Source organism: Monopterus albus, unplaced genomic scaffold (genome assembly GCF_001952655.1).
Source record: "Monopterus albus unplaced genomic scaffold, M_albus_1.0 scaffold293.1, whole genome shotgun sequence".
Classification (NCBI taxonomy): domain Eukaryota; kingdom Metazoa; phylum Chordata; class Actinopteri; order Synbranchiformes; family Synbranchidae; genus Monopterus; species Monopterus albus.
The window spans coordinates 66,981-93,922 of record NW_018128173.1 but is presented as its reverse complement, the minus strand read 5'-3'; the positions used below and the strand labels follow the sequence as shown (position 1 = coordinate 93,922).

The window sequence follows — 26,942 nt, the reverse complement described above, 5'->3', positions numbered from 1 at the left end:
CATCTTTGATGTCCATTCTGAACAGTCCTAACATTTCATCAGACCTACTTTAATTTGTAGACAGCTGAGCCTACAAAAAGCAGCCAGTGGCCACAAACTGATGCTACAGTTGAAGATTTACATATGCTTGGCTTGAAGTCAACTGATTTTTTTAACCACTCCACAAATACCATGTTTAACAGACTGTCATTTTGGCAAGGACCTTGTGAAGACACTGAAGGAACCAGGTACCAAAGTATCTATATCCACAGTAAAACGAGTCCTATAGCGACATAACCCGAAAGGCTGCTCAGCAAGAAGAAACCACTGCTCTAAAGCCGATATAAAAAAGGCAGACTACAGTTTGTAGGTGCACACGGGGACAAAGATCTCTGGAGAAATGTCCTCTGGTCTTGTGAAACAAAAACTGAACTATTTGGCCATAATGACCATCGTTATGTCTGGAGGAAAAAGGGGGAGGCTTGAAAGCCAAAGAACACTGTCCCACCTGTGAAGCATGGGGGTGGCAGCATCATGTTGTGGAGGTGCTTTGCTGCAGGGGCACTTCACAAAATAGATGGCATCATGAGGAAGGAAGATTATGTGGATGTACTGAAGCAACATCTCAAGACATCAGCCAGGAAGGTAAAGCTTGGTCACAAATGGGTCTTCTAAATGGACAGTGACCCCAGCAGACTTCCAGAGTTGTGGCAACATGGCTTAAGGACAACAAAGTCAAGGTACTGGAGTGGCCATCACAAAGTCCTGACCTCAGTCCAATACAACATTTGTGGGCAGAATTGAAAAAGTGAGACAAGGAGGCCTCCAAACCTGGCCCAGTTCCACCAGTTCTGTCTGGAGGAATGGGCTCAAACTCCAGCAGCTGTGAGAAGCTTGTAGAAGACATTTGGCCTAAGTTAAACAATTTAAAGGCAAAGCTACCAAATACTAACCGAGTGTGTGTAAACTTCTGAAAGAAATAAAAGCTGAAATACATCTTGTTCTCTACTGTTATTCTGACATTTCATAGTCTTAAAATAAAGCAGTGATCCTAACTGACCTAAGACAGGGAATGTTTATAGGATCAAATGTCAGGAGTTGTAAAAAACCGAATTTATATTTATTTGGCTGAGGTGCATGTAAACATCTGACTTCTGTAGAGTTGAAACTCTACATACAGTAGCTCTATCAAGTGATATGGACACATTCAAAATGAGTTTTTATTGTGACTGGGTACAATTCTAAAAAGTCCAGCTGATGAGATAATCTTGTTTCTCATTTCCAAGTGGTCAGATACATTACACCTGGAAAGTGGGATGGAAGTTTGTCTTGACTCTTGTTGCCCCCTTCTGGTGAAGCAAGAATACAGAGTAAACCGACATGACTTGCTTCTAGTACAAGTGAGGCATCATCTTTTCTTTAAATTAAAACACGAGTAAACACTATTTGCCCTCCTGTTTTGCACTCAAAATGATCTGTTTAACATGTTTAACAGCAGAAATGTATTTTTATTACTTTTTTGGCTCAATATAAAATTGGATGACCTGTTCCTATCACAAGTTAATCACTTTACTTTTTATATTATGACAAAAACTGCAGGATATTTTTTGACCTGCCACCTAAATATTATTTGGCAGGAGCCCTGTTATTACCATTATGTCCCAGTGGCTTATCTGAACCCATACATGCAGCATTTATGGGGATCAAAAACAGCCAATTTAGAATATATTTTGTCAAAATTTGGAGATCACATTACAGCCTTTACTCAAACACAGTTAATGTGGACATTATGGCAATAATATAGATATGGTCAAATACAATAAGGTCTTTCATTTGTCTTTTTCACTCCTGTCTGTAATATATTAAAAATGAAATTACTGAGACAAGATATTGATGTTGGTGAGTACTAACTATCTAAGAAATCACAATATGACTGTGATAGCTTTTCAGAGTGCTTATTTTTTATGTTAAAAGTTATTTTGAAGAATACAAAATAATCAGTGTACTGCTATCATGTATAATGAGGTTTATGTGGACTGATTTTAAATGACCTAAAAGTTACCTTCCTGTTTGGATGTATCTTTCATTCACACAGCAAATATAAAGAGCCAAGCATTTGAAAATAATGAGTTTGACAAGATTAACAGCAGATTTGTTTAAATATAATTGGACAGGACAGATCAAAGGGAAATGAACCTTTTTGAATGTGTCATGCTGTGCAGATAGATAAGAAAATTAGTCACTTTAATTTGGTTGCAATCTCCATTCACTTCACTGAACTTCCTCTTGGAAGCAAGTCCAAGACAAAAACATTTGTATCAGCACAGACAATTGCTACAGGAGGCCAGTGTGTGTACAGCTGGTGTAGATGGATCATGTCTGTTAACATCACAAGGCTTTTCACTGCAGGACATGAGGAGATTATGCATTAATAAGGCATAGGAACAGACAAGGTTTGCTTTAAAAGCAACTGCTAAAGGGAAATGTGGACTTGAGCTGCAGACTATCCTGAATAAATTTATTATTCCTAAAATGTATCTACTTACAATTCAGTTTAAGATACTTTGTCATGGTAGACATTTACTATCACACAGGTATTGTACATGTTCACAGGCTGCTGTAAGTGGCTGTCAGCAGCTGTAAGTACTGTGAATCAGATCATGCACTATAACCTATAGTGCAGTATAACACTAGAAAGGCACCTGCAGTATATCACTCCCACATTCCTTCACAAGTTTCCTCTGAAGCCGGACCATAAAATCTCATCCATCTACACAATCATAAAACTACTGAGCAACAGTGACATCTGTGATTCTCTGTCAGTGAGAAACTTCTTGTCCTGCAATTTTATTCCATTTGTGATACATACCAAGTATTAACGTTGTTGCAGAACTCACTTTTCTCTCTGAGTAAAATCCATCAGCTTTCCGTACATACATCAATGATTAAGGGAAAGCAGGACAGAGTGAGTGTAAGCAATGAGAAAACATGGCCAAGATAAAAGGAAAAGAAATGTCTGAATGATGGTGTAAGTGAGATGAATGCTTGTGTGAATGGAAAAAAAAAAAAAGTTTTGGAAAATCCAAGAAGAAATGTGGCTTTAATTGCTCACAGGTAACATTTCAGCAAGCTGTGTCAGGAATTACACACACAAACACACATACTTGCACACACACACACACACACATAAACAGTCATGAAAATGGAACATGTGCTAACACATGCGTTCTTATTTGCCAGTTTTATGCTGCCATGATTAATGATGACCATTGTTTTTCATCCTCTACCCTAAATCCCCTTAAAAACAAACTCCCCTTTTCTTAGGTGTGTAACTGTCAGCTCCCGTTTCTGGTCTTAGTGCCTCACTTGGACTACACCACCTTCTGAAACACTTCTCAAGTCATTTTTACACAAGACGAGCTGCACTGTTGAGTCTTTCCATCACTGACGCCTTTGATGTCGTTAAAGTACCATACATAATCGCCCATTATGGTCCATTTAAGTAACTTCTCTTTCCCAGTCTCTGGAGCTCTGAGCAAAGACTGCTGAGTAAGACATCCGAGTGACAGCCTGCACCTCTGGGAGCTTTTCCTTTAAGTTCTTGTTCATCAGTGTTTACTGGGATTTGGGTTTGGCCCCACCAGGAGTTGGGTCAGGCGGAGGGCCTCCACCCTGGGCAAGTCTCTGGAAGCTTGGGAAGAGTATGTCAAAGTGAATGTGTTAAATCATCAGCACAAAAGATTAAAAACTGCATTACAACATATCTGGCTCTTTAATAAAAAGTCAGAGGAACAAACCTAAAACTGTGTTGCATGCACATGAAGCATGTATTCTGATTTATTCAGAGTGTAGTGTATCCCACAGTTCACCACTGTCTACTGCACACCACTAGTCCTACAGCTGGTGGATTACGATTAAGATGGTGTTTGAACACTGCACAGATGTTATCTACCCTCCTGGATGAGAGGGGCAAGGATAAAATTGCATATCTACACTTTTAATACAAATATTATCAATAATATTTAGGACTAGGTATGTAGTTTCCATAAACATGTTAACAGACAAAAATCATTCAACATAATGTCATGTTCTGCCTTAATCTGGTTCCAGACCTGTAAATCTGAACTGAAACCAGGTGACAATATGTACGATCGTAGGTCTTCATGCTTTAAGATAACTACATTTGTCTTATCAACTGCATTACTCCTCCCAGATTCTGAATGTGCACCATCACCTGACTGTAATTGTGATGCATCATGCCTGATCTGATGAGGCAGCAAGATGGAGCGGTGGTTAGCGCTGTTGCCTCGCAGCGAGCAGGTTCTGGGTTCGAGCCCCGGCCAACCTGGGGCCTTTCTGTGCGGAGTTTGCATGTTCTCCCTGTGCTTGTGTGGGTTCTCTCTGAGTGCTCCGGCTTCCTCCCACAGTCCAAAGACATGCAGCTTAGGTTGATTGGTGTCTCTAAATTGCCCGTAGGAGTGCTTGTGTGTGTGTGAGTGGTTGTTCATCTGTGTGTTAGCCCTGCGATGGGCTGGTGACCTGTCCAGGGTGTACCCTGCCTTTCACCCGCACCTGGCTGGGATTGGCTCCAGCCCCCTGTGACCCCATTTGGGACTAAATGGTTTAGAAAAAAATGGCATGCCAGATCTTATTCATTTGTTCATTATATGAAAAATAAATAAAACCAAGAAAGTGCTTGAGCTCAACTGAGCCATGTGTTCGTGTGAGTGACAGGATGGCTTTTGACATGTGCAGTCTCATAAACGTCTTATATTGGCACTTGGACTCTGTGACAAATGCAAGTGTGGGTGTTAGTATCAACTGAGGACAAACTACCTCTTTAGAACACACCAGTGAAGCTGTGTTACAGCAGTAGATGGCGTCATACTCACAAGTCCTTGATGTTGTTAACGTGGCCCTGGATTTTTGCAATGAAGCCGTCCACCTGCTCCTGTAACATAACAAAAGGAGAAGAATATATGTTTATGGATATGGAAATCAAGGGCCAGCTAAAGTAACAATATAAAGAATGACTGGAAAGTGTTATTACCTGGCGCCGTCTGTAGAAAAGTGGCAGAGAAAAGAGAGCGATCACGCCTGAAGGAGAAAGATGGAAATGCAGAGTACTTAACATGACAGCTGTGCAGTATCTTAACAGACTCTATATTTCCAGTGGTGATATCTGCTTCTTACTAATGATGAGCAGAGTAAGGCCACCGCACAGGTCTCCCAGGTACGTCACAAAGTACATCAGAACCAGCAACTAAGAACAATAAAAACAGAAACGAAGAAACAGCTGCAGACAGTTGGTTCAACTATGATTCGTGCAGACATCAGGAAAACCCTCCAGCACTGCTCCATCTGCCTTTACTTCCATTCTTTCAGAAAACACTAAGTCATGCTGGAATACTGCTAATTTCCCTCCGCTGTATTATTTTGTGGATATCTAATACAGGATTCAGTATTTTCTTCATGATGATGAAAAAAGCTCCAAATACACAACTCCCAGTATAGGTTTCAGTGCTTCCCCATATGCCTCTCAGTGCCCCAGTCTGTCTATGAGATCCAGTGCCGCCCTGATACGGGACACCCCTGTCTCCAATGGAAAAAGACTCCAGCTTATCCCAGGTCTCTGCGTATGGCCTCCTGTCTGCTATGTCACATACCGGCCAGGTCAGGGTTGAGACTGGGAGGTCCTGGGATTTAGGGGCTCAGTCAACTCACACTGCCTCACCATTTACTGTAAATGTGCTAAGTCTGTCCAGTCACAAACTGCTGCTGTTCATTACTGAAATGAATTATATTAAGGATGAACTAAAGTGACTTTTGCTGATGTGCACTTATTTATATGGACAATTCATCTGACACTGTTGCACATATGATATTCAGCATTTTATGCCATAAGCAGAGTTTACTTACTATCCTTTAACAGTGATTGCTGCTACTGATGTGACCTGTGTGTTTATAACTAAACACACAATCCTAGCATCTAAAATAAATTCAAAAGTATAAATTGTGCCACATTTAGTATTTTTATTACAAGGACCCTTCAATGAAAGACTTCTGGCATTTGTGTTATTTGTGTCGTCACAGGCAACAACTACATAACTAACAAAAGATCTTTCAGAGAAATAACATGAACCTAAAGTCATTCAAGCACTGGTTTAAAATGCAACAAAGAAATATGAGTTTAAAATGCTGTGGCAACAGATAATGACACTTGTTACTGGCAGATTTATGTAAACCTGATGAATATTAACATAATGATTCAGTTCTGCTAACAAGAGAGGGATACCAGAGGCTGGATAAATACTATAGCACAGAGGAGAACAGCAAAGCAGGCTGCCTCCTGGTCCTGTTAGTACAAATTCAAAATAATCTGACAGGATTTGTTCCAAAGGGACTGCTTGCTTTGCACATGATTACGACTGAATGAAAAAACATTTCACTGGGAATGAGAGTTGCCAACACTGATACAGTAGTACCCTTATCTGGGAGCAGCATGGAAAGGGTGAAGCAAATCTTTGAGGACAGGTCATTAGGACAGTAAACAGAGACTGAACAGTCTACACGCACAAACACACACACACACACACACACACACAAATGCATACACAAGCCAAGCAAGACTAACTTCATTTGCTAGCTCAGCTCACCTTGATGGAATCAAAAAGGTTTCCAACAAAAAGGAGCCTCTTCAGAGTGTCAGCAGCAGATAGAACCATGATGATGGCTTTCTGCATGTACAGGTCAGCCTGCTCTCCACTGAAGCTGATGTCCAGGTCCAAATATGACCTGAGAGAAAATGAGACAGCAACAAGAGGAAAGGTGCAGAAGAAAGGAGGCTTTTAAGCCCAAATATAAGCTCTCTCCACTCCACTGTCACTCCAATGTGTCCAGAGGTCAAAGGACCAATAGCTTCGGTTTGCTGGGTCGCCACCAGGCTTTTATGATCAAATCAATTCTATGCAGCTATCATTTAATACACTGGAATGGGAATATCTGTTCAAATAACCAATAAAGTACTGATGTTGTAAAAACTCAAAAACACATATTTGCATTCAAGCACAACCACATTAAAACAGCATGTTGCTTATTACTACAACCTTTATTTTCATTATTTAGCTTCCTGAACCCTAGCTATGCTAATACAAACCATTCACCAACTGTTAACCATAACTGGAGCTTCATATTTTATTATTGGATTTAAGTACAATATACAATAGGTGAATTTTAAAATGCAGCAGCTATAAACAAAAGATGAAATACAAACAACAGAAACTGGACATAAAAGGCTTTTGGCTGCATGAACTTGGGCTCGTTTTGAGAAACATTTATGTGGGCAAATCCAGCTTAAAGTATAGCATCTTACTTGAAGGGGTGCTCTCCATCGCCCCAGCTGAGGATGTAGAGGACTTGGTAGTAGATGCGTACTGATATGGTGAAGCACATGACAGCCAGGGAGACTGTGGAGACCACAGTGATGATGCTGAGCTGGAACAGGGACAGCAGGCCCACCACCAGCCCTGTTAGCACCATGCCTGTTCGCTCCATGTCCTTCCAGTAGATCAGGTCCATCACTAAGAGACAAGGAAAGTAGGTTGAGGATAAGAAGGTGAAAGAAAAAAAGTTAAGAAGGTGAAACAAAGTAATAAGAGGAGATGGGTGAGGTACAGTATTTGAAGAACTAAATTTTAATAATAAATGGATAAAGACTGGCAGATTTTACTGTGATACAGAGGTGTGGGAGGTGTGCTAGAGACAGTTACTTTAATGGAAAAATAGTCTAAGAAACCAGTCATATCAGATGCATGTAAAACTCAAAAACCAGCTAAAATTCAAGCGGCAGAATTTCAAGCAGTACACAGTTGACAGTGCTGTGAAATACTGCACCATCCCTGGTGTTAACAGAACAGCTGTGGCAACATTGCTCCCCAGCCTCCACATCTTCTGGCCAAACATAAAGCCATGTCATTCTGGGGGAGAAGAAGGGAGAGGAAGAACGGCAGAAAACAACAGAGGTTCAGTAGGAAGAGGACAGGTAGGAAAAGAATAGGTAGGGGGACATGGGGAGGCTTTACCAGTGTTCACCAGGAGAACACACACTGCAGCTATGAGAGGACATGTCATGCTCTGGCCTGGGCTAAATTTGGCCTTCAAATGAAAGAGGGAGGCAAGTGGTCAAGGAGAATTTATATGCAGCCTTTCACAGCACCTGCTGACAGACATCAGGCCGTCAGCAGGCCCTTTTCCACACCGTTTCCCTCTCTGGCACCTGGTAACAGCTGCCATGGAGACTGAGGCGTCCATAAAGTTGTGCCTTACCAAAGTGGACAGCAGTAGTACATCATATATAATATACTGTACAGCAGAATATGTGATTGAATGTCAAACCTTATGAATGACCACACTGCATCACAAGGAGTGGACAAAATGGATCAAACTCTAGCACAAAGCCCATACAGTGGTTGAAGTGGTGTTTATGTCATGTAATTACAGGGTATACTGTATGGTATGGGTCAGACAGGCGTAGTTCTAATAAAGGGAAGCCTCAGCGAACAGTGACATCAAGTGGGTTATTTATAAACATCACTGCACACAATTAATACAAATGAAGCCCCTGGATCACATCTGTGCAATGGGTTTGTGTGTGCTGCTGTCATTCTGGGGTTACTCAGCACACAGAGACACAGGTGGCTAATTTGATATAATAACAAAAAATCAATAGAAATATACCAACACTATAGCTGATCTCATTTGAGGAGAATGTACAGTGAATGCTAAACAAAGTACAGATGGAAAACACCACTATATTTAATGACACGAACACTGCAATTAATTATACCCGCCTCTGACATTTATCCTTTTGAACACACTGGGGAGGAACAACCATGCAGCACCATCACAGGAGGCATATACAGAAATTAGACCACCACCAGCACCTTTAATTCTCATTATTTAACACAGTGTATCCTCTTTGTTTAATATGTACAAAAACAACAATTTATGTTTTTACAAGGGGTTACGTTCTGGACTTTTTCTTGCCTGGGTGCATTGGATTTTGTACAAATTATACAACAACATGTTAACTAGTGAGCTTTAGAGGTGCTGGTAAGTGGATTTTGTTAGCACTGTTTCCAGTCTTTATGCTAAGCTAAGCTAATTGGTTGTTTGTGGTAGCTTCATGGTGAAGTGACAGATATTAAAATGGTGTTGACTGACCCAATTATTTTTATAACCCTTTTCTACTGTTGGGTGTAATAAGCATGCTCATGGAATTGACTTAAAGCTACAGTAAGTAACATAATTTAATTTTTGTTTTAGTAGAAACATCCCCCAAAACGTACTTTCATGGGGAGAGCTGCTGTCAAAGGCTCCTGTGACCCAGACTGCACTTTACTGATGCACCTGTACAAAACGTTTCTGTGGACGTGCAGGACTCGCTCTTATTTCTCCGCCAATGTTCACAAACTGTGCTGGCTGCAAATGTTATCAACACAGTTGTGCTATTTTACAGTAGACATGAAACAGGGCAGTCAGCTTGGTGAGTTATGTTGTTTTAATGCCCAGCAGTTAAATGCTGCCCACTGATTTGTGAATTTCTCTCCAAATTGTAACACTGTGTGACAGTTTCACATTCACAAAGGGTTTGATGGAGCGCAGAGCAGAGTGGAGCGAGGGCTTGGTGGAGTGGAGGCGATTGATCCTAGAGTCTCATGCTAGTGCTGGCTAGATTTTCTGATATTACATATTTCACCTTTAAGTTTCTTTCTTTTGACATCTACAGTATAAGTAAGTTGGATAATATTAATGTACTGTTCTTCATTTGGACTTTTTGTACAACACTGATTTTTCTGCAGAAACACATTAGACTGCCATTCCTTATAACAAGGTGCTAAACTCACATTTCCAACTTAGAAAGGCTTGAAACTGACTGAATATTAAGTGAAACATGGGTTTATGTGAGTTTCCTCACCCAGTTTTTAGAAACACAGCATGCCATGTAATTGACTCTAATCAAGAGGTAATTTCTACTCACAAGCATCCACTGTTCATCACACACCATTGCTTGGATAAAACAACAGGACAACCTGTGATCTCTATACCAAAATAACGTAATCCAAAGAAGGAGAATTTCAGTATATGAATCCTTTGACAGAGTTATACATTACAAAAAATGAGCCACACTAAAGTGAGAGATATTAGAATGGTATCAGGAGTGATTAGATGAAGGAATCAGTGATCCACTCAACCAATGAACTAATCATCCAGTCAGTTAACCAATAAGAACACAAATCACATCACTCATTCACATATGGCACAGTTTCATATGATCATCAACATCTGTTTCATTTGACCCAAGTCACGTCATCTTAATGATCTGTGTCCAGAAAATCTCGTAGTACTACATTCTGAGATGCCTCTGCCAGTGCCAGCTCTACAGCCTGAAGAGGAAACAGGAAGATCTACGAGAACCCAGGCGATAAGTAAAACAAGTACCTGCTAACAGCACACCACGAGAGGACAGCTTATACTCATTTGAAAAGCAGGTGCTAATTTAAATGAAGTCTACTGATAAGGAGACTATCATGCTACATCCTAACAGCTCATCAGTTAAAAGTCAAATCGTCCATGCAGGTGAACTCTGCTGTCTCAGATGATCCTCTTTTCATGTCGAGCCCGAGGTCTCACCTTTACTGGCCATTTTGACCGCTGCTCCAGTGTTTCCCCCTCACACTCTCTGCCCCGCTCTCTGTCCCACTGTGTTACCCTTGGCCCTCGGAGCTGTTTTTGGCCACCCACTGCTCACTCAGCAGTCCTAGGGCCTGCCAGCCCAAAATAATCTTCTTCACAGCACCGCCCACCCCTCTTCAAGACTCCAATAGCTTCATGCATAAAGAGATGATTCACAGCAATCACACAATGCTCTTTCTTCAACAGTCAGCTCTTGCTTTCTTAAAGCGAGCCTTCATGTTCAAGAAGAATCAATTTACAATATTTTTTTTCATAGCATTTTGTTATTTTGGTCTCATCCGACAACTGAAACAAGAGAACCTGGGTTAATTTTCAGTCATGCCACCAGGCACAACCACTACTCACAGTAAACAGATGAGTGAGTGTAATTTATGTATCACATGGTGTAATTTGCTGAAGATTTGTTTGATATTTTTCAAAGAGGAAGTCTCCATGCCTGGCACCAAAGAAAAAGCCCAATAATACAGTAACACATTTTTTTCATAGCATTTTGTTATTTTGGTCTCATCCGACAACTGAAACAAGAGAACCTGGGTTAATTTTCAGTCATGCCACCAGGCACAACCACTACTCACAGTAAACAGATGAGTGAGTGTAATTTATGTATCACATGGTGTAATTTGCTGAAGATTTGTTTGATATTTTTCAAAGAGGAAGTCTCCATGCCTGGCACCAAAGAAAAAGCCCAATAATATAGTAACACAGTCATGTTTCTTTATATGTGTAGATTTGGACAAGACTTACTGTAATTACTTTATCTGTTTACCCAAACATGAAAAAGTACATGTAGTTAGTCCAACAAGTAGGATTTAGTGTCAATACATTTTGTGATTTGAGTGATGATATGATAGACTGAGTTTTGATTTAATTTTGATACAAGTGCAGATGGTAAAACAGGTTATTCACATGTTATTCTAGAATGCACCTTTATACATCTTATTCATAACAAAAGAAGCCACATTTTTCAAATGTTAAATGTTGTCTAAAATCACACAGCCATACAAGAACCTTACTTAAATAACCTTCTAAAGTTGGCAAAATTATAACTGAGAATCAAAAAATATGCAGCCTCTAGAACAGGTAATAATATATGATACTTAAGTAGACGCACGTGTGCACTTTACTCTGGACAACCTAAACTCTGTCATCAGCCTGAGCAACATTCATCAGCAGTCTGAGAGCCTCCTGCGCCCCCACTACTAAAATAAGACAGAGCTCCACTCTGAGTGACAGTCCACTTAAAGTGCCATCAAGCTGAAAGACAGGATGTTATCTCTCGCTCTCTTTCCCCCTTTTCTGTCTCACTCACTCCTACAAACCCAGCAAACCCCACATGCCTTCATGAAAAGACCCTGCACACATCCCTGTATGTGGGGGTGTGTCAAACAGTAATACACTCCGACATCAGCGAGGATGATGTTTGGGTCCAAAAAGTCAGCTAGTGGCAGGAATGTTCTCCTCACGGTTAGCCAGTTGTTCCCGATTCCCGGGAGAGGGTAACTATGGAGACGCAGTGAACAGCCAGCACTTACATGTCAGGGGTGGGGGTGTTATCTTTGTCTGCCTGCTCTTGAAGCTTCATGCTGAAAGCGAAATTAGATAGCTTCTTTATTTAAACTATTGATTAATGAGGCGAGCTGATGGATCTCACTGAGCAGCAAGACAAAGACAGAAAGACGTGAGGGGAGTAGAAGGACAGAGGTCAGATGAGTGAGGAAATCTACAGATACTGATGTAATTATGTACTGTATTTATGGTGTACCTGCCATGTGGGTGCATGCTGCCAGGTCCTCTGATAGGTTAAGTGCTGAAAACCAGTGATCGCTGACCAGCTGTTCCTGAGAATTTAGATCAATAGCAGCTGGCGACGAAGACGCAGGACCTCTGGGTTGCACAGATGTGAGCAGCTTGACTGAAATGGTCTCCCCAGTGATGAGAGGCTCTGGCTCAGGGGTCGGCAAGGCTGCTGCTGCCAGGGAAGAGAAGATGATGTCACTATCATGACGATGCTAGTTGTTGTACTGTACTGCTCAGCTTGAGCTAAAACCTCTGACAAAAGATGCTAAATTAAGTTTCAGAAACCACAATTTGCTTCACTATTTGGGCAGTTGTGGTTCCAGACATTTGATTTATGTTGATTTCTGTCCTTCTTTATAGTGTTCCCTACAGAAACATTTAAGGAGTGAGCATTATTCTTAATATTTATGTTAGGTCATTTTAATCATCTAAAATGTCTATTTCAAAAGTGCAATGATTTAAGGCAAATTTTTAAAATTGATCAGCATTTCCACAAACAGTATAAAGCTGTAGAGTAATTTAGAATATAAGACCTGAATGATAAAAGTTATGCCAGTATTTTCAGCTACATACAGTATTTAAAGTTCCTGCTTTGGACTAAAACTGATTATCCAAATGAATTCTGTAAAACTGAAAAGACTAATAGTGAATAGGCAAAACTATAGCTGACAGTATGGAGATTAGGATGATCTCAGTCCTACAGTAAATATTTACTGTGTTCCCACCTAGGTACACCTCAAGTCACAAGTCAGCCTATATAATCTTGGTATGTCAGGGTTTTGCACTCATGGCCCCTGGAGATGATGAGGAATCAGGAAGAGTTAACAGTGCTGGCAAGAGGGTGAACACTGGCGCATCATTTCCCAAATCACGAGTTCATCTGGGAAGCATCATGAGCTTTCCCAGACACGCTGCGTCTTCCTCTATGTTGCACTACACTGGAATAAAAAAAACACATATTCCTCCCATTGCTCACCCTGAAGTATTTGTATGGGGCTCTGTTGCTGGGAAGCCGAGGGCGGAGAGGGAGGCTGGACAAACTGGGACAGTCTGGGAGTCTCCTCTCTTTGGATTCCTGCTTCTCTGCCCTCAGTTTCTGGGTCCAGGTTTTGGGAAGAAGGCTGGATTGTAATAGTCTCAATGTGCCTCTGCTGCTCTCTTTCTCCGCTTCCTGCAGTGCTCGCCATCCTCAGCTCCACGGTCTCCTGTTCTCTCCTTCCTAAAGCGTCCTCTTCTTCTTCTCGACTGAGGAAGGCCTCAGGGTCCCATTCTATGTCAGGAGAGTCCAACAGTGTCTCTAGAGTGTCTGTGTGGATCAAAGGAGTGCGACTTCCCCGAGAGCCGCCCCTGCGTCTGTCACGATGGTGTCGAGAGGCTCCCACCGCCTCAGCGTCTGCAATGGCAATGTAAGAGAAAGTCAGCTCGAAGGAGTTCTGACGCGGTGTGCCCCAGATTGACGAGGACGAGGCCAGTCCCTCATCATCATCTGGATCTCCGTCTCCCCCTTCCTCCTCGTCAGACCACTCCCTTGCTGTTTGCAGCTCATACATCTCCGACTCCTCATTTCCCCCTGAATGGAGACAAAAACAAGATAAGGGGTCACCCCAGTACACAGACAGACATAAACACATGAGACAAAAGAAACAGACCAGAGAGTAAAGAGAAAATATACACAAACGTACACACTCTGGGGAGAGGAGTGATTTCCAACATTTAGCTGTTTAATTAAAGGGACTGTTGCTAACAGTGTGTGTATTATTTCAGGGGTGTGATTTTGCTCTTAGTAATTGCATTTGTCAGATGAAAGCACTCAGGTGTGTCATTTGATGTCTGAGAGAAAAAAGGTGTATGATGTCTAAAGATGAAACCTTCTTTGTTGAGAGTAAAGACATCTCTCCTTTAGTTCCAACCTGTGGACCTTCACTGCTAGTATTAGAGGAGTTACATGACAGGAATCAAGTACTGTCCCACAGTTTCTCAGTGGATGGACAGAGCGTTAAGTGTCTGCTTCGTACCATCGCTGCACGGAGGTGTTGAGTCCGGAGTGGACGCCACAGAGCCATATTCCTCTGGAAGAAAACAGAGTGTCATCAGAGCCATATTCCTCTGGAAGAAAACATTGGAAACAGTGTCACTGTAAAAAGACTGTCAGAAATAGTGCTGCTTCTACATATGGAAAACCCATTCCTTCCACCATCTCACATTCATCATAACAGGGTGCCTCTCAAAACATTAAATGTGAAATGTGTACTTGGGTGATGAGCTAAAAGCCCCAGCAAATACTGCAGTGCCTTGTTATGAGTCACTTTAGCAATGAGAGTGAACTAGGTTTCATGTGATTGAAGAAGTCACAGATTGTATAGTATTATATCTCTATACAAAATAGCATTATATGCCACTAAACATAATACTGTGCATATCGCATACAGATCAAAGGAACGTGACACTGTAGGTCAGTGAATATAGACTCACATCCTCACAGAGCGGCCTTCACTACATTAGAAAGCCAGTAATATAGCTAATAAATCAAGCCAGGCAGGGCAGTGAATGAGGCACACTGTCTTTTGTGCATGTATGAATACATACAAAAAAAAATAGAAAACCTCTTTAACTTAACTGTAGTGAAAAACATCAGATGAATGTTTTGACAGGAACAAAATGAAAAGGCAGATATGAGAGCACAACAGAAAACTGAAGGGAGAAATAGCTTGCACTGCTGATGTGCCCACCTGCAAAGCCTACTCACGCAGCCACAGCAAAATAGGTCTGCTTCTGCACGGCATGTGTTTATCAGAGGTGGCAGGTCAAAAGTTACAAAAACTCCAAGCCGAGAGAAGGCGCTCCAGAATGGGCAGGGGGGGGGGGGGGGGGCGGGCGAGGGGGGGGTGGGGGCGAGCTAACACATACGATGCTCACAACAGTGAGCAAGAAAAGATGCTGAGCTGCATGCATGATGATAAACAAACGCCTGGAAAATACAGAAGGGAAGAGCAGAACAAAAGCAGACTCACGGCAGTGGGAGAATCCTAAAACCTGGCCCATACTCCATCAAGGCATCGCTGGGCCCATCCAGTCTGGAAGTACCCCCCCTCCCCCCCTCCTGTGCTGCCGGCACTGGCGTCCTGAGGACACTCTCTCTCTCCTCCTCCTCCCTATGTTTCTTGGTCGTCTGTTGAGCAGCTTCCTCCTTCTCCTGCCTCTCGCTGTGTCACTGAGCAGCCCCGCCCTGTCTCACTCCACCAGTCTCCCCTCTACTCTCTCGTCATCTGCCTTTGCATCCTTATGACTGCAGCGGCAGCAGTGTATGCTACAGCTAAGGGAGAGAGGCATGAGTGTGTCCCTGTGTATGTCTAAGCCTGTAGTCATCTCCCATTCAGAGCTAATCTATGTCTACCCGTCTCTCTCTTCCTCACTCCCTCATCATGTGATTTCTTCTCGGCATCTTATGGGTGCAGGCCGTAGGAGAGGAAGTAATAAGTCATTACTAATGTATAACATCAGCATATATAAATGGTACACAGAGAATGCATACGAGGATGAACAGCACAGGCTGAATTCCCAGCATTTCTTATTCATATTCAGTAACAGGAGATTGTTTCACAAACAATCAACCTACAACAAAGTATAAACAATGAGTACGCTAACAGTTCAAATCTTTTGGCTGTGAAATGTACAGTAGGGGGCAGGAGTGTGGGGCTGTAAAACAGATGCTGATACAAACTGGATCATGAACATGGAACAACAGAGAGGAAAAAGTGTAAGCCCTGTTTGATGCACTTTATATTTCACATTTCATATAAAAAGGTAATTCAAGTGTATGAATCATGTTAAATTAAGGGCACAGGGCACATACTCAGTCTAAACAATACAGTCAAAATAGAGCTGAAAGGATTAGTCAGTTATGCAACAATTTTGATCATTCATTTGTTGATTAAAATTGTTTACAGAAAAAAAGCCCCCAAAAATATCACTGGTCCCAGTTTTGACATTTGCATCTTTGTTTCTGTCTAACATAATTTAAAAAAAAGCTTATTTTGGTTATTTTGATATTGCAGTGATGATCAGACAGAAGTTATTTCAAAATGTCAGTCTGGGAGCTTGTGGAGGGTATTTGTCATTGTTTTTTCACATTTTATAGACTAAACAAATAAATAATAAACTAAGCAATAATAAAAATAGGTATTATCTATTTGTTGCTAAAACGTCCAGGTGAATTAAACACTCTAGGTCAATTCATTCTATATTAAGGAACCTTAATAGAAAAACTAAATTTAAAAAGGGGTGTGGGTGTAACTGTATGTACAGATAAATATGTTGAATCAATAAAGACCCTTTAAAATAGAACCTATGATTATTTTGGGATCATACTGAAATGTTACTTAAACTCTTGGTTTTCAACTCGGTATTAAGGCATCCTGTGACATGGAATAGGAGGAAAAGGTACACATGCTCCAGATTAAGACCGAATCTGAGTTTCTTGATGGAAGCTAAACAAATCCTGGTTGGGATGGGCTGCAGTTTGTTTCACCTGCTGAAAGACAGTATGTTACAGTACACACTGAGCCCCTCTCCTCACATTTCTGATCTTAAAGCCAACAGGCTGATGGTTATAACATATACACTGATATCACTATATATGAGCAATAATATATCTGTAATATGCAAATGGTTTGTGCATATTAATCATTTTTGCCAGTTTACTGTGACTGCCTAAGGAGAAATGTACATTTTGGAAAGGTACCCAAAGTAACCATACAGTGGTGCTGCAGCACCAGCTGCTGCTGACTAATTTAGGTCTACTTCACATGTGCCTTTCCCCAAAGCCACAGACTAAACTAATGTGTTTATAATTCAGGAATATCACTATCTATGAGTACCTATCAATGTGGCTAGGCCAAATATCAGAAATACCTACAATGCAGTACAGGTCAACATACCTGTCTGATCATTCTGTGCGCTGTCTCCGTCTGCAGGGCACAACAGCATCATCATCGTCTGCTTCCTTGTCGCCCCCCAGCTGTCACCAGAGGCACTGCAGCAGGAGGCTGTGCTGGAGCAACAGGATAGGAAAGTCTACGGTAAGTCACTTCAAACCCCCACAATAGACACTAAACTCTGGGCTAATGCAATCTCCCTAATTTATAAACATATTTTTAATATCTCCCGTTATAGAAATGATCCAGATGATGAGGTCCAGAGACGAAGACCCTAACCTTCTTTATGTGATCAAACACATAATTTATAAATTTGTAAACATTTTTTTTCACTTCCTGTATTATAAGTGTTATCTGCCTATAAAATAAAGTTACACGCAGAATAGAGAAAATTTGATGACAGCAATATTAAATTTGCTCTTGTCTTGTGACATTTTAGGACATCGGGAGATCGGAGGAGGACTACATTTGTTACCATGGAAACAGTCTCATCACCATTGTGACCGGCCTAATGAGAAACAGTGGCGGCTCTACATTGAATTACTCCCCAGGCGAGACCAGAGTTAGCTAATCAGAAGAATAATCATATTCTATAAATATATGAAATTGTGGTGTAGGTCAAACAGGAAACTACTCCTATAAAGTAATAAACAGTAAAAAGAAAAACAAACATTACATCACAGTTCCATTTTATTTTCAACTTCATATAACACTGAAAAGGTGTTTTGCAGTATGATAAAGATATGCATTTTCAGTTCATTTTACTTGTTCAGTGAGAGAAATCCAGTCTGGGTTGGGCTTGAACAAGAGCATTGAAATCTGGATTATAAATATATGAAATTGTGGTGTAGGTCAAACAGGAAACTACTCCTATAAAGTAATAAACAGTAAAAAGAAAAACAAACATTACATCACAGTTCCATTTTATTTTCAACTTCATATAACACTGAAAAGGTGTTTTGCAGTATGATAAAGATTTGCATTTTCAGTTCATTTTACTTGTTCAGTGAGAGAAATCCAGTCTGGGTTGGGCTTGAACAAGAGCATTGAAATCTGGATTTGTTGAACTTCATCACTGAGAATATCTGTTCACATATGTAGGTAGATCCAAAGATTTCCTGCGATGTCCTCAACCCTCCTCGTTACAGTGCGTCAGGAGAGGGGACGTTCTCATATGCGCCCTTTTTCTCCGGGCATATTAATGCTGCAGAGTCCAACAAACACTAAATTAATAAAGTCTCCGTCAGAAAACGGCTCATTTTTTCTGGCGATTTTGTGGGATATGACATAACTTGTCTTGAAAGCTGCATCTCTGGGTGTGGAAAGTTTTGTAAAAAGTCTTTGTTGGTTATGCAGTTTCACTAGCAAAGCATCCGACTCTCTTGCGCGCTCTTCATCCGACCAGTTCTTGTATTTCTCCTCATGTTTGGTCACGTAGTGGCGATTCAAATTGTAATCCTTGAACACAGCAACCTGTGTACCACAAACTAAGCACACCGCTTTACCTTTGACTTCTGTAAACAAATACTTTCCAGTCCATGTTGAAAACGCGGCATTCGGCATCAACTTTTCTTTTTCTGGCGTGAGTTGACATTTTGAGGGTTAGCTGGCCAAGATCACCTGTCTCTCACCTGGTAAGTCAGGGATCTTAAGTTCACCCGTGAACTTTTTTCATTCATGTTCTGATTTGATGGACCTCACCTGGGCCAGACAAGGACGCCCAAAGGGCCGGATGTGGCCCGCGGGCCGTAAAATGCCCAGGTCTGGTGTAAGACAAACTTCTTTCTCAGTTGCAAAAATCCTTCTCCAGAACATTTGAAAACCATGAATGAAATGTGCGTTATTTGGAAGAAAGTCAAGGTGTCACTGACTTCTTCTGTGCACGGTACCTTCTCATCAAGCAGGGGCGCCACATATGATAGATAATAGAAAACCGCTTAGCGGCGCAGATTATTTTCTTTCCAAGTGCTTGTGCCGCCCCCCACGTGTCATGAAAAAACCACGCCCCGGGCGGCTCCCCGGTTCGCCAAGCCAAAAACGCCACTGCCCAGCGGCAAGAATAGTAGAGAAATACAAACTGTCTACTTTTTAACAGCAAAACAAGACTTATTCAAAGTGGTTAAAGTGAAATTTGAGTTTCACTCTGAGTTCAGGGAAAGGGAAAGTCATGTTTTCACCTAACCTGCAGGTTTTAAAATGGTTTAGAATGTTACTACGGTGGCCTGTTAGCTTACAGCACATTTGACTGACAGATTTTGAATGTAAACATGCAGATCTGCAGCATTCAGAGCTGTGACGTCATCAACGACCTGGCTTTGATCTTCGTGACGTCACCAAGTCTCGCGCAGCAGCTCACCTAATAACTGCAGCTTAACAGGCAATCACACAACTTCTGAACTTCAATAGAGACACCACGCTGGTGAGCAAGAGAGATTAACTCGACAAACAAACGTTAAACAACATCTATTCAGTGAAATACATCGGTATTCACGTAAAACGTGATTCTTCCAGTAAAAAAATGGCAAGTTCTAGCGACAGACCCCAAAGCTGTAGAAACAACAGACAAACAGCTCCCAGGAACAAGAACATGAACTGCGAAGCCCTTCATGAGGAAATCAGGAGGCTCCAGGGGATGCTGAGCAGGGGCAGAGAGAGTTTTAACTACGAACAGAACTGGAGGATCCAACTTAGCCAAGAGCTAAGCCAGACAAAGGAACAGCTGGCTTACCAGAAAGCCAAGACTGAATCCTTTATCAACAAGGAGAAAGAAACTAGAAAGGAGCTTGAGAGGCTGAGGCAGTACAGTGACGCTGAAGCTCTCAGCGCCTCAAACATTGCCACTCAGGTGGGCAGACATCAAGAGAAAGAAGAAAGATCTTCAGAGAGATTACGAGGAGCTGAAAGTGGCATACGCCATATGCCAGGACATGTTTATGGGTGAGCTCAACACGGAGAGGAGCAAGATCAGCGCTCTCCAAGAAGAACTGGAGAAGCTAGAGCTTCCACACCATGAGCTGAAAAATGAAAAGGATGCCCTCTCTCTCAAGCAGCAGGTGGAAAGTCTTCACAGTGAGCATGAGACGGAAAACAAGTCTCACTGCGACACGGTGGAGCATGACCTCCACCTGATCGACACCGTGAAGGCGGAGAAAGACGCTCTAAAGGTGGAGAAAGCCAATCTAAAGGTGGAGAAAGACGCCCTGAAGGTGAAGAAAGACGTTCTAAAGGTGGAGAAAGACAGCCTGAAGGTGGAGAAAGACGCTCTAAAGGTGGAGAAAGACAGCCTGAAGGCGGAGAAAGACGCTCTAAAGGTGGAGAAAGACACCCTGAAGGCGGAGAAAGACGCTCTAAAGGTGGAGAAAGACACCCTGAAGGAGGAGAAAGACGCTCTAAAGGTTGAGAAAGACACCCTGAAGGAGGAGAAAGACGCTCTAAAGGTGGAGAAAGACACCCTGAAGGAGGAGAAAGACGCTCTAAAGGTGGAGAAAGACACCCTGAAGGAGGAGAAAGACGCTCTAAAGGTGGAGAAAGACACCCTGAAGGAGGAGAAAGACGCTCTAAAGGTGGAGAAAGACACCCTTCAGCGTGAGCTAGAGACTGAAAAGCTCACTCATGCAGAAAGGGTGGGGCAAGATCTCCAGCTGATCAACACCCTGAAGGTGGAGAAAGACGCCCTTCAGCATGAGCTAGAGACTGAAAAGCTCGCTCATGCGGACAGGGCGGAGCAAGATCTCAGGCAGATTGAGACTTTAAGGACTGAGATAGACAGCCTTAGTCAAAAGATGGCAGAGGAGATAATGAGCATTCAGAAGGAAGCTGATCACAAGGTCATGGCCTATGAGGGACTGCTGGAGACACTGGGAAACATGCTAGAGAAGCAGTTCTCACTCAATAACCAGCTCTTAGTTAAGCCCAATGTTGAGGAAGTCACCAGCTGTGAAGAGGTGGAGAAAGACGCCCTGAAGGCGGAGAAAGACGCTCTAAAGGTTGGACAGGATGGAAAAAGATCTCCAGCTGATCGAGGCCTTGAGGACGGACAAAGACGCCCTTCAGCGTGAGATAGAGACTGAAAAGCTCGCTCATGCGGACAGGGTGGAGCAAGATCTCAGCCAGATCGAGACTTTAAGGACTGAGATAGACAGCCTTAGTCAAAAGATGGCAGAGGAGATAATGAGCATTCAGAAGGAAGCTGATCACAAGGTCATGGCCTATGAGGGACTGCTGGAGACACTGGGAAACATGCTAGAGAAGCAGTTCTCACTCAATAACCAGCTCTTAGTTAAGCCCAATGTTGAGGAAGTCACCAGCTGTGAAGAGCATGATGACCCTGAGGACCTGCATGAGGATGGACAATGTGAGGACCAGGACTCTCTCTCTGGTGCCTTTCACGATGAACTCACAGAGAATGTTGTGGTTTCTGAACAGATCGTCACAGGGACAACTAAACCAAAGTCTCGGTGGAAAAGATTTCGCCACTTTCTGGGGTTGAGGAAACCACAGAAGTGGAAGAAATAAACCCAGCTTCTCCCAACAGCAGATATTTACATTTGAATAACTGGAATAACAAGTAATCTGCTGTTAAAACTTTCTAAACTTATCAAACTCTGATCACTCTTTTGCAAAATTTTCTTTGATAGTTTTCCCTGAAAGGGTCATTGTTCTTTGAGTGTGACTCCTCCTGTTTACATTATATATGGTAGTTGTGCAAATTACAGTACACAAATTGTAAAATGTTCACTGCTCAGTGTTTTCAGTTGTCTTTACTTTCAGTGTTGACATGTAGGAACTGAAGTGGGCTTACGATTACCATGTTCAATGTGTCTAATAAATTGTCTCTAACTTGTCCTCATGACCACAGTGTTCATTCCTTCTACATATGTTTTTCACTGAATGGTTGACACAGTTGTGCTGTCACTGACAGTAGAACTATGGAAGCTAACGGATTCACAGAAGATTCACAGTGACCTGCAGAATGACACGAGTACCAACCAACTGCTGTATTGACTCCTGTGCACACAGTATTAATCAGGTGGTCATAATGTTGTGGCTGATCAGTGTACTGTATATGAAACACACTCCTTTTACCTGTTTATGAGTTGGGCAATCAGTGGCGGTTCTACATTGAATTACTCCCCGGGCGAGCCAAGTGTCTTGTGGTGTGATGCAGCAAGTTAGTTTCACACAGTGATATCAAGGAGCAAAAGTGACACGGATAGCAATAGCTTGTTATAGCAAGATCATAAACACGTGGGATAGGAGAGGGAAGCCAGAGGGACAGACACAAAAGGATGAGGAATGCAGGGGAGGTGAGAGGGGGGCCAGACTAGGGGAGGAGGTTGTGAGATTCCCAGGAATTAACACACAAATTAAATGTGCACTGTAGCACTTTGTATGGGATGTGTGAAAGTTGTTCTCTTGCAGGAAATTTTGTCAACAGTAAACAAATGGATCATGGATGGATCATTAATGCAGTGACCAGTGTTGCTGATAAATTTACATGTTTACAACGCCATTTTACATTATCGTGTGTGATATCTACTGTAGAGCCACACGAGTCGAATTGTTGAGCTTTGCAGAGGTTTAGGGCTGTTGCCCTGGACTTCAGTACAAGACTCCAGCACACGCCTCACATTAAAGTGGTAAGACTAACCTGTCTGGGGTTAAATAGCACAGGTTTCTAATCATATACTGTATTTAGGCTGAGGAATTCATCCAGCCTTGTCTTCTATCCCAAAGCCTCCCCTGCTAACTCTTTAAAAGCACCCTGCTGACCTGAAAACAGAAATATTAATAAAGTCACTTTACTTAATGACCTCATCCTCCTTATTGTAACAGCTGTTGTAGTTGCTGGAAATTATTTTAGCTGTAAGTATATACTCTTCTGTTAAGGGGCCATTGAATTTGGAGCCGAGCCAGCCTGTTAGAGCTGGCTTAGCCACACATATCTGTTATTTTTATAATGAATGTTGACTGGGTGGATGTCTAGAAACCCCAAAAATGATGAGCAGGGGAACTATGGATCTTGTATGGGTAGGAACAGGCCTATAAGTTGGCAGGAGCTTTCCTCCATTTTGCTCAGTGTCTTTATTATCAATTAATCAATTAATCTGTTGTATAATTTCTACATTTTGTTTTGTTCATATAATGTCTGAAAATAGCAAAAGAATGTCTACCACAGCTTTTCAAAGGCCAGACGTCACATCTTGTTTTGTCTAAGCAACACTTATAATATTTAGTTACTAGACCTTGTAAAACAAAATGGCAGATTCTCATATTTTAAGGGGCTAGAACCAAAATGACTCAAACTGTTAATCAATTCTAAAAGTAGTAGCAGAAAAGGAGCGACTTAAAAAATAAAAATTAAAAAACAGAAACACAGACCACCACAGGAGGGGCTTCGGGGGCTCTCTTTGGCCAGCAGGAGTTCTTCAGAATGTGTTGCAAGGGTGTGGTGCAGCTCAGCACCGCTGTGTGAACTGACTGAGCAGAGCTTTTATTGGACACGATGCCCTTCTCACCTCCTGACTCCCGACGAGTCAAACCACTCAGAGAGCACAGCTACGAACAGTTGTGGACAAAGTTTAAAAGGAAGAACAGGCGGAAAGGAAAAAAGAGGACCAGAGGGTGAGGCAAGAAACCTCAGACACAAAATGTGAGTAATGACTGTGACTCCATAGTGTTTAGATAAGCAACAGAGTGCTTGGCGAACTGGCTGCAGTCTTTCTGTGTCGAGCTTTGGCATCACAACTATCAGTTGTTTGGGGCTCAGAGGCCGCCAGAGGGGCCCCTAAATCAACAACCACCGTAAGGCGAAAAAACTGTAATATGTAAAACCCTGCAAAACATCAGCATTTCGGTGAACTGCATTAATGGATGATGCATTTTTGATATTATTATCTAAAAGGTTTTCAAGAGGGTTTTTGACTGAAAATGGTCTAAATCCAGGCTCTGACTTTAAAACAGGTGCCTCTTTGACATGATCTTTTTCCCAGGTGAACTGGCTAAGATAGCAGCATGCTTACCAGACATACTGTATAACACAGACTTATATTAGATCATGTATAAAATAATCATCAGATGTGAAGAAAGAAAAAGAACAATTATCATTTGATAAAATAATCATTAATATGCACTTCCAATGAAAATAAAAACAAAATATATTAATAATATTGGCATCAAACATTAAGACACGGCTGATCCTGCCCATTATTTAAAGCACAGAGTCTTGAAAATCAGAGACAGGTTTCACTACTTACTCTATTGCTGCATTAGTGCTGCCCACACTGAATGAATGGATGCATTTTTACTGATATGATGCTGTCTGAAAAACCCAGTCACTCACCTTTTTTCTGAAGGTGGCTTATCTATAGGATCCCCGAAGACTCTTACAACAGATGACAGAAAAGGATTTTTAATTTGTTTCCCAAGTGGTGACTCACCTATGACCAGGACATAGGAAACGGTTGTAACTCTGAAAACAGGTTAGAACATTTTATTATACAACCTGGTGGTTTGAAGACTAGGGATTGTGAAAGTATCAGAACATCAGTGAATGGTTTTGATCGACCTTCTTGGATTTTCAGACATCGCCCGTTAATTATCGTAAGGCCCCTACCTCCTACCTCCTACCTCAGTCTGTGATCTGCATGCCAATGTGAAACTACAAGGTGCGTCCAGTCTGCGGGATTGGGGCTTGACCAATCAGATACCAAAGGCCTTGATGTAATTAACTGAAACACCTGTGCAAAACAGCTAAAAGTCGGGTAAAGGCCAATGCAGATTGTAGCAGCGGTGCATTCTGAGTTTGTACAGGTGAATCCTGCAGCACCTGTTTGACCATCTGTAGACCTTGTGCGGTTCATGGAGCGAAGTGATAAAGCGGTCGTTGGAGAGACCAACAAAACGGTATGGAAGCGGACAGTTTACTAGTTTTTGCCTGCTTTAACTGTGTTTTTTCTAAGTGAAACTGAATACCTTAATCTGTGCTACTTGTCTACAGCCGAGCACCATGAACGAAGGAGACGCCGGGTACGGCAGTGTGCCAGGCCGCGGGCAGCCGGGCAGTGCGGCCGACTCAGAGACTGCGCCGCTGCTCTCCCCGGAGCCTGGAGCGGAGCCGGGTCAGCAGCGGAATTCCCTGACCAAGGAGGAGGTGGAGGTTGTCGCGGGAGGTCCAAGGTGGCGGAGGCTGCGTTGCTACCTGGTGGTGGTGTTCTGGCTGATATTGGTGGCCATACTCGCCGCAGCCATCACTATCATACTGTTGAGCCCCCGGCCTGTCGTTACGCCGCTCAAGTGGTGGCAGAAGTCTCTCTTCTACCGAGTGCAGCCCGCCTTGTTCACGGAGGCACACACCAGGGGGTCAGGGGACATGAACGGTGAGTTAAAAAAATGCGTAACTCTTTGGCGTTGACTCAAACTGTGTGTGCGCCAGTTTGAGTCCGTGCAGCTGCTGTTCCTAATGAAGCAGGTGTTTGCATTTTGAGGCCTTGAGACTGGTTTGTAAATTCATTAAACTCCTTAATCCTGTCAATTCACTTCGCACTTTTTTTTTTTAGTGCATATTTGAAAACTGGTTTTAAATAACTTGAAGCAGAGGACACAGCTTTGGAAGTTGCCTGGTTAGCAATGGAACATTGAGTCTATGCATGTGTAGAGAGATCGCCTAGAACCAGGTGTTCTCTTACGCTCTGGCCGTATGAGAACATTCAGTCATTCCACATTGGAAACTTAAACCTTTTGACAAACACAAAAAGCTCAGATTATTTTTGAAAGACTTACCAGAGGCCAAACTTGTAACTCGCATGAAACTGTTCCACTCGACATCTGCTCAGGGCAGAAAACTCTTGCTCCAAACAAATGTCATTAATCTTGTCCAGGCAACACAAGATTGATGCTATGGATTGCTGCAACTTCTTTAATCCCACACAGGGATCTCAGGACCATCTGTTGCATAAGCAACATTAAACTAGAATACTACAGTATGGGAATTGGCTATGTTAAAAAAATTGTGGAAAATGGTACTAGTTACAAATATAACTGCAGTGTACTGAGATGTCTGAATATGAAGTTCAGACATGAGTATCAAGTCTACTGTTTGGTCTTTCAAGCACTGTGTGAGCAGTTTCCCTACCTCAAGTCTCTGGGAGTAGGGACCTTAATCCTGGAGGGCCTGTTTGAAGAGGCAACCCCACTAAATGCCAGTGGTACTGGTGAAAGGTATGGGATGTTGCGTCAGATCCAGCATCTGATCACAGAAAGTAACAAAACAGGTGAGTGTGGGGTTTTTAAGGGGTGGCAGTCAAGTAGCCTTCATAGCTTGATTTTGATTGCTGGAGTCTTTACTGGTCCTTAGGGCTCAAAATGGTGTTGGACCTCTGTGAATTGAATCTGCTGGGACCAGATGATGTCACAAGAGATGCAGCAACAGTCCAAGTAAGACCTACTCTGGTCATTCAACAAAAGGTTGCTGTTCAG

General features: G+C 42.2%; 2 protein-coding genes across 6 annotated transcripts in view; one reads left to right on the top strand and one right to left on the bottom strand.

Annotated features, from left to right (window-relative positions):
• Nucleotides 1–1,185: 1,185 nt before the first annotated feature.
• Nucleotides 1,186–25,342, bottom strand: rtn2a (reticulon 2a). 5 transcript variants are annotated; one of them, XM_020623185.1, is made up of 14 exons: nt 25,095–25,342; nt 24,808–24,936; nt 17,469–17,581; nt 14,547–14,600; nt 13,508–14,101; nt 12,497–12,703; nt 7,352–7,559; nt 6,636–6,774; nt 5,173–5,242; nt 5,030–5,076; nt 4,872–4,930; nt 3,873–3,935; nt 3,777–3,832; nt 1,186–3,670 (listed from the first exon to the last, which is right to left on the bottom strand). In XM_020623185.1, the coding sequence occupies exons 1-13, from the start codon at nt 25,325–25,327 to the stop codon at nt 3,817–3,819; spliced, it is 1,932 nt and encodes a 643-aa protein (XP_020478841.1). In that variant the 5' UTR covers nt 25,328–25,342; the 3' UTR covers nt 1,186–3,670; nt 3,777–3,816. The 5 variants fall into 5 exon arrangements, with proteins under 5 accessions (XP_020478841.1, XP_020478842.1, XP_020478843.1 ...); XM_020623186.1 differs by lacking the exons at nt 3,777–3,832; nt 3,873–3,935 and having other exon boundaries at nt 1,188–3,670; XM_020623187.1 differs by lacking the exons at nt 1,186–3,670; nt 25,095–25,342 and adding an exon at nt 25,033–25,093 and having other exon boundaries at nt 3,791–3,935.
• The window catches only part of LOC109973526 (4F2 cell-surface antigen heavy chain), a 26,831-nt gene continuing 25,166 nt past the window's right edge, over nt 25,278–26,942 (top strand). The window contains exons 1-4 of the mRNA XM_020623190.1: nt 25,278–25,370; nt 25,465–25,843; nt 26,576–26,737; nt 26,821–26,900. Of these exons, the coding sequence (XP_020478846.1) occupies nt 25,326–25,370; nt 25,465–25,843; nt 26,576–26,737; nt 26,821–26,900 (666 nt within the window). The 5' untranslated portion in view covers nt 25,278–25,325. The remainder of the gene's footprint in view (nt 25,371–25,464; nt 25,844–26,575; nt 26,738–26,820; nt 26,901–26,942) is intronic.